General features: G+C 42.5%; 1 protein-coding gene across 1 annotated transcript; it reads right to left on the minus strand.

Annotated features, from left to right (window-relative positions):
* Window positions 1-224: 224 nt before the first annotated feature.
* LOC118005990 (olfactory receptor 1I1) lies at window positions 225-5996 on the minus strand. The gene is given in 5 exon segments (XM_034998472.1): window positions 225-268; window positions 271-355; window positions 357-885; window positions 887-1265; window positions 5972-5996. Coding segments are annotated over 5 exon segments (1062 nt in total).
* Between the last annotated feature and the right edge of the window lie 7231 nt (window positions 5997-13227).

The raw sequence follows: 13227 nt of genomic DNA on the forward strand, positions 1-13227 counted from the left end.
AAAAAAAAAATGGTGTAGCCAATCTTTTGTTCAACTATATTACCCACGTAGTGATCCCATAAGTCCAATACCCCAGAAAGGACCAATTTAAGACTTCTTTGAAGCCTTCTGATCTTCATGGGGAAGAGAAATCATGGGGAAAATGCACACCTCTCCCTTTGGTTTCCCACAGTTTTTCATTCATCTTTATGACTCACTTACCACGGTGTGCCATAATGATTTATTTACATATCTCTATCCCCCACTCAATTCTGAATGCCTTGAGGGCAGGGATGGGACATATCTCTGTGTTCCCACCACCCAACAGTGGTTCTGGAACATGCTAAGTACCCAACAACTGTTCTATTCTCGGACTGAGAGGAGACTGCTTTGCTGATGAGCTTCTTCAGGGCTGCCTTCATGTCCTTGTTCCTTAGGCTGTGGATAAAGGGGTTCAGCATGGGGATGACCACCCCACTCATCAGGGCAGCTGCCTTGTCCTTCTGGGAGGAGGCAGGAGACGTGGGCTGCAAGTACACAGCAAAGATGGTGCCATAGAACAGTGATACCACAGAGAGGTGTGACCCACAAGTGGAGAAGGTTTTCCATTTGCCCTGAGCAGAAGGGATCTTGAAGACTGCCCAGAAAATGCAAGTGTAAGAGAGGAGGATGCACGAGAGGGGGCTGATGCCCATGATGATGCCAAAAGCAAAAATCACCAGTTCGCTGGCATGCGTGTCAGAGCAGGAGAGCTTCAACAGAGGCATGAGATCACAGAAGTGGGGGATTTCGGAGCCAGCACAGAAGGTCAGTTGAGCCATGAGGCAGGTGTGCACGAGTGACCGGAGATTGCTGATCAGCCATGCCCCCCCCCCCCCCCCCCCCCCCCCCAGCAACCCACAGACACATGACTGAGTAGCGTAGAGGGTAGACAATGGCCACAAACCGATCAATGGCCATCACAGCCAGGAGGGAGCTGTCCATGGTCCCTAACAGGTGGAAGGTGTATATCTGAGCAAGGCAGCCCACAAAGGAGATGACCTGGTTCTGGGTCCAAAGGTTCACCAACATCTTAGGGACGGTGGTGGAAGAGAAGAAGGTATCAACAAGGGACAGTTTGGAGAGGAAGAAGTACATGGGCGTGTGGAGGCGGGAGTCTGTGATGATGGCCAGGACGATGAGCAGGTTCCCAAAGACGGTGACCAGGTACACAGAGAGGAACAGCCCAAAGAGGAGAGTATGAAGCTCTGGCTTTTCTGTGAGTCCCAGAAGGAGAAATTCTGAGACTCTGTTTTTTTTTGTTTTTTTGGTTCCATGGACAGCCTGTGTCTACTGTGAAGGAAAAAAGGGGAGAGGAAAGCAACACAAAGCTGGGAGTCAGAGATGGAGTTCCAGTCCTGCCCCCTGCCCCCGCTAAGATTATAGAGTTCTGTGAAAATCTGTGGGTTTCTGTTTCTCCCCAACAAACCCATCCGTGCCAAAGATAGTTTGCATCTCAAAAACCTAACTCAGTTGTTTAGAGACAACTTAGACATTGCCCATAAACACCCTTGTGTTTTCAGTGGAACAAAGTTTCGCAGAAAACAAAATTAAGCTGAATCAAGCCTAAACTGAAACCCAGCACAGGGAAAGGGAATCTGATCAGCCTCTTTTCTTCCTTGTCTTCCTTTCCCTTCATCTTTCTCTCTTTTCTCCCCTCCCTCCGTTTCATCCTTCCTTCACATGATACAATTTTTGCATCCATTTCAGGTTAATGACCAAGGATACAAAGACAGTTCACACTTTTCCTCTGCTTCCAATGATGGCCAAATTTATTTGGGGCACTTTGTGATCTTCTACCACGTCATCACTACACTAGACCCTCTCTCATCCTTTGTGAGACGCACCCAATAAATGCTCAGGAGGATGTAGAGACCATGGATGAACCTAGAAAGCTGGTTAAATGGAGGTTTTAAAGAAAACTTCCATGGTAAAAAAAAAGTATCTGGAGATTTAAAGTTAATGGTATTTTGGAAGTATATTTTGCCATTAGTAGTAGGTTTGCAGGACAAAATTTTTTATATTCTCTTATGTTCTAGAGAGGCTGTCACTAGAAATTGAAAGAGTTTTTTACCCTCAGGAAAATATACATTGTTATAGTATGTCAAACAGCTGTTTAAGAAGTTTATTCAAAATAAAACTCCCAGACACAGACTGGATGGTTCAAAGGTAAGCTGGTTTCATAAAAATGACAAAAATGTGCCCAAATGCCTGTTTGATGGAAAGCAAATTTTGCCATGTGCTTATTCCTGTAAGAAATATGATGACAAAAAAAGTGAGTTTATAAAAGAACACTCTGCTATGAATGGATATGAAAATAGTGACCAATGTGAGACCAACATTTAAAGAAATGCCCACATGTAGGCATGTTGTGATAATATTCTTGTTCACCCATTTAACACTGCTAATGGGGATGACCCTGGTTTTACTTCCCCATGTACTTAGAAGGGAATTGGGAGTTCATCCTTGGCCATTTTAATCTGCAGAGTCAGAGGTAACTTTTGAACTCCTCTCTGCTTTGGCTTCAGCAATTTGGGACTTAGGAGCAGCTTCATGTCAAAAGCCCAAAGAAAGCATATGTTTATCCCATCCACACGAGACTGCCAAAGCCTGGTTGCATTTGCCTTTCCAGGTCTCCATCCCCTGGTGTGCACAGTGATTCTTCCTTTCACTCGTGAACATTTATAGAGGGTGTGTTAGGTGCCACATATTTCTCTTACAATACATGGATGATATAGGAAAAGCCCAGCATGGCATGACTCACCACGCTTTTGTAAAACCTCAATATTGACTCTTTTCAGCAAAGAGAGGATCTTCTTTAACTCATTGCTTACCTGGTTAGGTCCCCATGTCTTAAAGGCAATTGAGGACAAGAACACAACAGAGGCGTTTAGTGACCATATCTGTAGAGTGTTGAGCCTTCTTTTTCTTCTTCTTCTTTTTTTAAGATTTATTTATTTATTTCAGAGAGCGAGCGAGCTGGAGGGTGGAGCAGAGGGAGAGGGAGAGAGAAACTCAAGCATCCGTGCCAAAGATAGTTTGATCAGCCATGCCCCCCCCGCTCTGTTGAGCACAGAGCCTGACGTGGGTCTTGATCTCAAGACCCATGAGATCATGACCTAAGCCAAAACCAAGAGCCAGGCGCTTACCTGACTGCACCACCCAGGTACGCAGAGTGTTGAGCCATCTTAGGAGTCACAGGTTCTTTATGTGCAGGTCTCTCAACATCCAGGAGAGGGAGATGGTGTTGACCACACCTGACAATGAGGAGCCAGGCTGAGAGCGATGCTAGGGGGCCCTCAGCTTGCACCTGAACCATGTCCCATCTGGACAGATTTATTTTTACTCTCTCACATGCCATTGCTTCTCTGAGTGCGCTTCATGAGAAGAGGCATTTCAAAGCTAAACTCTGCTGTCAATACTTGCTAGGAAAACCATTCAATCACAAGCATCTAAAATTATTATCACTCTGCCTTCCAAGGAACGCTGGTCTCCAGAAAGATTTAAGGTTAGCTGAAGGGGGATCAGGATGTATAAGGGAGAACACAGTAGGTAGATAGGTATGTATAGGAGAGGTTATATGTGACTCTGAGGTGTTGTGAGAACAAGGGGAGGGATGCAAATATCTGCCATGAGGAGCAGGACCCCTGGAGGTGGAAGAGGTGTTGAAAGGGGGCTTTCAGGAAGGGAAGCAGTATAATCTCCTCTTTGGTAACCTCAAGAGATTGCTAGCCAAATATTTTACTACTTATTGTGATTTTTCAGAGTTCTGTTTGAGGCTTTGAAGGTGATGCTTAGGTTCCTCTGGGCTGCATACATTATTGAGAGTCCCTTCTTGGCAACACATGTGCAGCTGTCCTTGGGTATTGACATGAAGTCCTTGGGTGCACTAGAGGAGTGGTTCTCAACTGTGAGCTGTATTAATGTCTCCCAGAGGGCTGGAGCCATGCCCTGGAGTGTCTGGGGTGGGCTTGAGAATCAGCACTTCTGGGAAGTTCCCAGGGATGCTGATGCTGCTAGTCAGGGGACCACATCTGGAGAACCACCACCCACAGTGGAGAGAACTGTTTTTCAATCTCTCTCATTTGTGTGGGTGTCCCTCAACTGCAGACTCTAACTGTTCTTTCTTCTCATGACCTGCTACAGAGGGTGTGCCCTCTGTGCCCTCTATCCACTCAGAGGGTGTGGAATTGGTCTCAGACACTTCTCTCTCTGGGTATCCAGAAACGGAAGGATTTCCTCTTTCCCAGTCCCGTCCAGCTCACTCTCCTTCCCCATCCCTCACTCACGAGGATGGTATCACCAAGAGGATGTTCTTGGCAAACCTCCTTCTCCACTGACTTCCAGAAGATCCTGAGGTCAGTGCTAAGCCCTCAGGAAGGGCAGAGGGAGACCACTCAAGTTGTGGTGGCTGAGACAAGTCTGATGTCTGGGTGGGGGCAATGATGTGTTGGCCCCGCCTGGGGCAGGTGAGCAGGGGGCCAGGGACGCAGTAGGATATTTACAGTTTGGGGGCTCTTGGGGACTCTATCCCCATGGCTCCTTGTTAAGAAAGAAAATGCTAATTGTTTTGTTTCCATTTTTGCCACATGTGGCTTATTCCCTGGGGTATGTGCACTCTCAGGTGACGGAGGGGTGAGGAGATGGAAAAGTCACCAGGGATTCACTCTCACTGAACACTCCCCTCCACCCCCCAGCCAAATCCTCTCCTAGCCCAGACTGAGCCTCATAGCAGTTCCTAGGCAGGGAGGTCTGGTGGTCCAAACCCTCCACAGGGCACTCAGATGCCTGAATCAATGTCATTTCATTCATTCTGTCATGATGGAAATTCAACAAAGAAGAGAATTTATGCAGTCTGGTTTGCCAAGGAAAGCTACTAGAAAGTCAGAAAAGTCAATAAGGGCAAATGAATGAATTTATCAAACAATTCTTGTTACCTGCCATAGGTCAGATGCTGTGCTTGACTTCAAACCACATCCTTGTTAAAAATGCCCTCCTGGGGGAAGAATGAAGGGGGAGAAATCAGAGGGGGAGATGAACCATGAGAGACGATGGACTCTGAAAAACAAACAGGGTTCTAGAGGGGAGGGAGGTGGGAGGATGGGTTAGCCTGGTGGTGGGTATTGAGGAGGGCACATTCTGCATGGAGCACTGGGTGTTATGCACAAACAATGAATCATGGAACACTACATCAAAAACTAATGATGTAATGTATGGTGATTAACATAACATAATAATAATAAAAAAAATGCCCTCCTGTCAGCCACATGAAGAGCTCAGTCTTCATTAACCCTACCAAGTGCACTTTGCGTGGGGATTAGGGAATCTCTGTTCTACTCTTGCCACCAACAATGTTGGTGAGCCTTTGTTGGGTTGCTCACATCATGACCCTAATTTCTGCTCCCTTATATCCTGGAATCCTTTTCTTTTTACCTTCTCTTCCATTGGCTTTCCGTTGTCTTTAAAAAAATTTCTTTTAAAATGTGTCCAGTCTAGGTCCCCATCCCTCCAGTTCTGAACAAGCCCCCTCAATGGATTGTCCCTATTAATGATTTTTTATATAACCTTCCAGAGTCTCTTTACACACACACACACACACACACACACACATTCTCCCCTCTTTTTGTACATGAAAGTAGCATACTATCATACTGTTCTACATCTTGCATTTCTTACTTAATTTATTTTTTAGTGTTTTTTAAATTAATTTCAGAGGTAGAATTTAGTGATTCATCAGTGCATAGAACACCCAGTACTCATCTTATCTGCTGCCCCTTACTTTTTTTTATTATTATTATGTTATGTTAATCACTATACATTACATCATTAGTTTTTGATGTAGTAATCCACGATCCATTGTTTTCGTATAACACCCAGTGCTCCATGCAGAACGTGCCCTCCTTAATACCCATCACCAGGCTAACCCATCCCCCTACCCCCTCCCCTCTAGAACTCTCAGTTTGTTTTTCAGAGTCCATCGTCTCTCATGGTTCGTCTCCCCCTTCGATTTCCCCCCACTGCTTCATTCTTCCCCTACTGTTATCTTCTTTTTTAACATATATTGTATTATTTGTTTCAGAGGTACAGATCTGAGATTCAACAGCCTTGCACAATTCACAGCGCTTACCAGAGCATATACCCTCCCCAGTGTCCATCACCCAGTCACCCCATCCCTCCCACCACCCCCACTCCAGCAACCCTCAGTTTGTTTCCTGAGATCAAGAATTCCTCATATCAGTGAGGTCATATGATACATGTCTTTCTCTGTTTGACTTATTTCGCTCAGCATAACACCCTCCCAGTTCCATCCATGTCGTTGCAAATGGCAAGATCTCATTCCTTTTGATGGCTGCATAATATTCCATTATATATATATACCACATCTTCTTTATCCATTCATCTGTCAGTGGACATCTTGGCTCTTTCCACAGTTTGGCTATTGTGGACATTGCTGCTATAAACATCGGGGTGCATGTACCCCTTCGGATCCCTACATTTGTATCTTTGGGGTAAATACCCAGTAGTGCAATTGGTGGATCGTATGGTAGCTCTATTTTCAACTTTTTGAGGAACATCCATACTGTTTTCCAGAGTCTGCCCTTTACTTAATTTATTTTGGTGGTATTTTCATAGCCTTAATTTTTTTTACAGCTCTTTATTTCACATGAGTAGATGGTGCCACAATCTATATCAATTTTCTTTTTTTTTTAAATTTTATTATGTTATGTTAGTCACCATACAATACATCATTAGTTTTTGATGTAGTGATCCACTATCCATTGTTTTCGTATAACACCCAGTGCTCCATGCAGTACGTGCCCTCCTTAATACCCATCACTGGACTAACACATCCCCCCACCCCCCTCCCCTCTAAAACACTGTTTGTTTCTCAGAGTCCATAGTCTCTCATGATTCATCTCTCCCTCCAATTCCACCCCCCTTCATTTTTCCCTTCTCCTAATGTCCTCCATGCTATTCCTTATGTTCCACAAATAAGTGAAACCCTATGATAATTGACTTTCTCTGCTTGACTTGTTTCACTTAGCATAATCTCCTCCAGTCCCATCCATGTTGATGTAAAAGTTGGGTATTCATCCTTTCTGATGGCTGAGTAATATTCCATTGTATATATGGACCACATCTTCTTTATCCATTCATCTGTTGAAGGGCATCTCAGCTCTTTCCACAGTTTGGCTATTGCGGACATTGCTGCTCTGAACATTGGGGTGCATATGGCCCTTCTTTTCACTACATCTGTGTCTTTGGGGTAAATACCCAGGAGTGCAATTTTCTTTTTTTTTCATCAATTTTTTTTGATGAATGTTTCCAGTCTTTGCTAAAAAGAATACTTTGTACACATATTATTTCACACTTTGTCATGTCCAACAGGATATATTAATGGAATCACACAGTGTGTAGGCTTTCGATAGAGCTTGGCTTTTTACACTTAGCGTAATATTCTTGAGATTAAACTAAGTGGTTGCACGTATCAATAGTTCCTTCCTTTTTATGACTAAGTAGTATCCATGGTATAGATGAACTGTAATGTGTTTTCCAGTTATTCACAAAAGGTTGTTTCCAATTTGACTATTACAAATAAAGCTGTTATGAACATTCATGTGCAGGTTTTTGTGTGGACATACGTTTTCATATCTCTGAGAATATGAGTGCTGGGTTGTGTCAGTGTATGTTTAAGCTTTTAAGAAACTATATATGTACTACTATATATATTTTATGTACACATATTTGTAAGAAACTAGATATAAAACTGTATATATTTTATCCATTATCTATCTATCATCTATCTATCTATCTATCTATCTATCTATCTATCTATCTATCTATCATCTATCATCTATCTATCTATCATCTATCATCATCATCATCATCTATCCATCCATCATCTGTCTATATCAATCATCTATCCAGTACCCCAAAGCCCCTTTATGACTCCACATTTTTTTAGATTTTCTTTATTTATTTGTGAGAGAGAGAATGAGAGATAGAGGGGAGAGAGTCAGAGGGAGAAGCAGACTCCCCGCTGAGCAGGGAGCCCGATGTGGGACTCGATCCTGGGAGTCCAGGATCATGACCTGAGCCAAAGACAGTCGCTTAACCAACTGAGCCACCCAGGTGCCCCTATGACTCCACATTCTTATTCATCTCTTCTCTTCAAAGATAACCACTTTCTGGATTTCTAACACCTTAGATTAGTGTGCCTTTTCTTGAACATTAAACACAGTCATGTATAATTTTTTTCCTGTTGTTTTTTACTTAACATTGTATTTGTGAGAGTCATTACAGTTGCTGTGTATAACAGTAGTTTACCTCTTTTCACTGCTCTGCAGTATAACTTGGGTAAGATATTTTGAATTGAGTTTCTTTTCCTTGGGAAGGATCCCTAAAATTGATACCCAGTGTTTGAGTGAGCATCATAGATAAAATATTCCAAAGGCCTGAGAATCTACATCGTAAGCGCTCAATAAACATTCTCTGTGAGAGCTTGGTTCAGTCACTCAGTTGGAGGATGGTAGAGCTCAGTCTGTTTGGTCTATTTCCATGCTACTAGGCACCTTCTCCTGTATATGCCTGCTGGTCTCTGGGAATGTTGAGAGGCAGAAAAGTATAGTGGTTAAACTCAGACAAGCCTTAGCTCTGCCACTTGGTGGATGTGAGATCCCTGAGATGTAATTGAATACAACTGAGTCTTCCTTTCCTCACTTAAGATATGAGGATAATACTATTACTTACCTCGTAGGCAGGTTGTGAGGTTTGTAGGCACAATGTATGTAAAGTGCATAGGTCAGCTATTGCATACAGTCGGCACTCAATAAAAGTGCCTGTGGTCATTGCACGTAGTTCCTTGGTGGTTTCTAGAGCTCAGCAGGCTTGCTTGTGTTTCCAGCACAGGACATGTTGCCCTAGATCTCAACTGACAGTGTTGCATTCTCAAAGTCATAGCCCTTAGTCAGATCTAGCCAAGAAGGAGTAATGTCTAGCTGGGTGGAAAGGGAAAGAGAATGGCTATTCTCATCAGTTTGATTGATTATAGCCAGGTATACAGTCAATGAGGAATGGGTTCACTTGAGGCAAAGTAGAAAGTTTCAGACTGTGCTTCTCCTTAATTTTGGGTGTTGCTGTTGGTCAATATGGTGCTCATAGGTAGAAGTCATGGTTGTAAAGAGCACTGAGCGAGGCTGTGTCCTGGCTCTCCTGCAGGTGGCAGGCACACCTTACTGTGCAAAGCTGGCCAATTGCCATGTACCTCTGACTTTGTACCTTTGTGCCTCTGGGCTTCTAGAGGCTGATGCCCTTGGCACGATGTGTGTGGGGGATTGGGCCATTTCAGCACTATGGACACAGACCTTTAAGGATTTCTTGCTGTAATCAGGCACTTCTAGGTTTTTCCATTGACAACAGTGGGCTGAACAGGAAGAGCTCTGGCTTTGCAAGCGGGCCACAGTTAGAGTATCACTCCTATTCCTTACTTGTTGCAAAAATGTAAGCAAGTGGTGTTATCTCTTGAGTCTCAGTTTCTTTATCTGTGAAAAAGAATTGATAATTATTGCTGTTTGTCTCTCAGGACTGTTTCTGTGCATCCTCCTACCTCCCAAGTCTCGATCCTTTGTCCTGAGTGGGTTTTCAGTACACTCTCAGTGCATCCCACTCAGAACTGCCTAGCCCTGAATGCTGTCTCAGTCCAGAATCTTCCATCTTCCTTGGTCAGTGCACCAAACTCTGCTAGATCATTTCTAATGATGACCTCTTTTGACAACCTACTCTGTTGTTCTCTATGTTAACCAAAGTTACAGTAGGAAAGATGGATTAAGTGTCTCCACTTTGCTCTCCCCGCTGCCATCTCCTGACAGAGATAAGCACCCAAGATCTTGTCTTGTCTGCTTTTGGAAGAATCCAAGTTAACAAACCACAGAATCTAGATCTCCACCAACCTAAGTATACACACACAAACACATAAGTACACATTCACATACACACATTTTGGCAAATGTATTCATCCAACTAATGAGGTCAACAGAAATCCATCAAGTTCCCTACTCTTCTGATACAGATATCATTTGGTAGATATTTTGTGAGCTCATAGCCTGAGGAAGAGGACAGGCATACAAACAAAGAACTCCAATACAATGAGATAAGCATTATAATTGAGTGCAAATGCCAGGGAGAATAGATTGCATCTGGTTACTGCTTTATTCTCAGCTCCTGGAAGAATGTCAGTGCTTAACTGATATTTGTGGGATGAAAGAATGAATGAATGGAGGTCTCTGAAGCGTTAGATACTGGAGGAAGAAGCAACTCATATACTTGAAAGGGTCAGGGAATGCTTCACAAACGTGGTGATGTGAGTCAGGTCTTGAAGGAGAAGGGAGTGTTTGTGTATGTGTATTGCGTGGGCATATGTGTATGCCCACATATGAGCACATATGTGTGCATGTGAATATGTACACACATGTGTATGTGTGTTGTGTAGGCATATGTGTATATATGAGTACATATGTGTGTATGTGAATGTGCACATACGTGTGTATTTGTATTGTGTGGGTGTATGTGAGTGTGTATTAGCTTCCTAGGGCTGCCATTACAAAGTACTGCAGACTGGATGGCTTAAACAACAATTTTATTTTCTCACAGTTCTGAAGGCTGTAAATGTGAGATCAAGGAGTCAGCAGAGCTGGTTTTTCTTGAGGCCTCTCTCCTGCATTTTTGGCTGGCCATATTCTCCCTGTGTCCTCACATGGTTCTCCCTCTGTAACTGTCCTGGTCTTAATCGCTTGTTATAAGGACACTAGCCATACTGGATTATTCACATATTGGCCCATTCATATGACTTCAGTTTATCTTAATTAGCTCTTTTAATACTTTATCTCCAAATACAGTAACATTCTGAGGTACTGGGGGTTAAGACTTTAACATACAAATTTTGGAAGGACACAATTCAGACCCTAGTACTGTGCACATGAGTGCATAAGTGTGTATGTGGATGTGTACTTGTATGTGTATGTATGTATGTGTATGTGTGTTGGGTGGGCATGTCTATGTATGCATATGAAGGTATATACTTAAGTGTTTGTATATGTATGCTTATGCATGTATATACTTATGTATGTATGTGTACTTGTGTGTATGTGTGTGAAGTGTATGTGTGTGTGTATTGTGTAGGCATATGTGTATATATGAATCTATATGTGTGTATATGAATGTTTGCATCTGTGTGTCTGTGTCTGTGTGTGTAAGAACATTCCGGGCAGAGGAAACAGCTTGTGTAAAAAATCATGCTGTATTTGGAGAATTTTGCACAATTGGTTTCCTTCTACTCTTGGCCCATATGCATATTTTTTTGAGCTTGGTTGGAAATGCATGGAGCATATTATTTTCCTCTGAGCTTACTCTTACCCTACATTCTGTGCTCACTCTTCTTCTTCTCTCACTGTTACATACTCTTTATGATTACCACTTTAATGGCTGCTTAATATTCCATGGAGTGCTTAAATGATGATTTACTCAACCTTTTTGTTGCTTTTTAAAATTACAGATAAGGCTGAAATAACCACTTAAAATTGTCTTTTTCTTTTTTTTTTTGAATTATTTCTTTATGATAACTTTCCCAAAGTGGAATTACTGGATCAAAATTAGAGAATATTTTTATAGTTTTTGACAAATCTAGTGCTTTCCAAAGGTTGTAGCAGTTTATCCCATCATTCTACCACCAGGAGTTATACTACTAGTTCATAAAACTTTTTTTTTCTTTTTTAATTTATTTTTTTATTCTTATGTTAATCCCCATACATTACATCATTAGTTTTTGATGTAGTGTTCCATGATTCATTGTTTGTGTATAATACCCAGTGCTCCATTCAGTACGTGCCCTCTTTAATACCCATCACCAGGCTAACCCATCCTCCCACTCCCCTCCCCTCTAGAACCTTCAGTTTGTTTTTCAGAGTCCATCGTCTCTCATGGTTCGTCTCCCCCTCTGATTTCCTCCCCTTCATTCTTCCCCTCCTGCTATCTTCTTCTTCTTCTTTTTTAACATATATTGTATTATTTGTTTCAGAGGTACAGATCTGTGATTCAACAGTCTTGCACAATTCACAGCACTCACATAGCACATACCCTCCCCAATGTCTATCACCCAGCCACCTCATCCCTCCCACCCCCCACCACTCCAGCAACCCTCAGTTTGTTTCCTGAGATTAAGAATTCCTCATATCAGTGAGGTCATATGATACATGTCTTTCTCTGATTGACTTATTTCGCTCAGCATAACACCCTCCCAGTTCCATCCATGTCGTTGCAAATGGCAAGATTTCATTCCTTTTGAAGGCTGCAGAATATTCCATTGTATATATATACCACAGCTTCTTTATCCATTCATCTGTCGATGGACATCTTGGCTATTTCCACAGTTTGACTATTGTGGACATTGCTGCTATAAACATCAGGGTGCACGTAACCCTTTGGATCCCTACATTTGTATCTTTTGGGTAAATACCCAGTAGTGCAATTGCTGGGTCGTATGGTAGCTCTATTTTCAACTTTTTGAGGAACCTCCATACTGTTTTCCAGAGTGGCTGCACCAGCTTGCATTCCCACCAACAGTGTAGGAGGGTTCCCCTTTCACCGCATCCCTGCCAACATCTGTCGTTTCCTGACTTGTTAATTTTAGCCATTCTGACTAGTGTGAGGTGATATCTCATTGAGGTTTTGATTTGTATTTCCCTGATGCCGAGTGATGTTGAGCACTTTTTCATGTGTCTGTTGGCCATTTGGATGTCTTTGCAGAAATGTCTGTTCATGTCTTCTGCCCATTTCTTGATTGGATCATTTGTTCTTTGGGTGTTGAGTTTGATGAGTTCTTTATAGATTTTAGATACTAGCCCTTTATCTGATATGCCATTTGCAAGTATCTTCTCCCATTCTGTTGGTTGTCTTTTGGTTTTGTTGACTGTTTCTTTTGCTGTGAAAAAGCTTTTTATCTTGATGAAGTCCCAATAGTTCATTTTTGCCCTTGCTTCCCTTGCCTTTGGCGATGTTTCTAGGAAGAAGTTGCTTTGGCTGTCAAAGAGGTTGCTGCCTGTGTTCTCCTCTAGGATTTTGATGGACTCCTGTCTCACATTGAGGTCTTTCAACCATTTTGAGTCTATTTTTGTGTGTGGTGTAAGGAAATGGTCCAGTTTCATTCTTCTGCAT

The sequence above is a fragment of the Mirounga leonina genome, unplaced genomic scaffold (genome assembly GCF_011800145.1).
Source record: "Mirounga leonina isolate KUSES-001 unplaced genomic scaffold, KU_Mleo_1.0 Mir_94, whole genome shotgun sequence".
NCBI classification, from domain to species: domain Eukaryota; kingdom Metazoa; phylum Chordata; class Mammalia; order Carnivora; family Phocidae; genus Mirounga; species Mirounga leonina.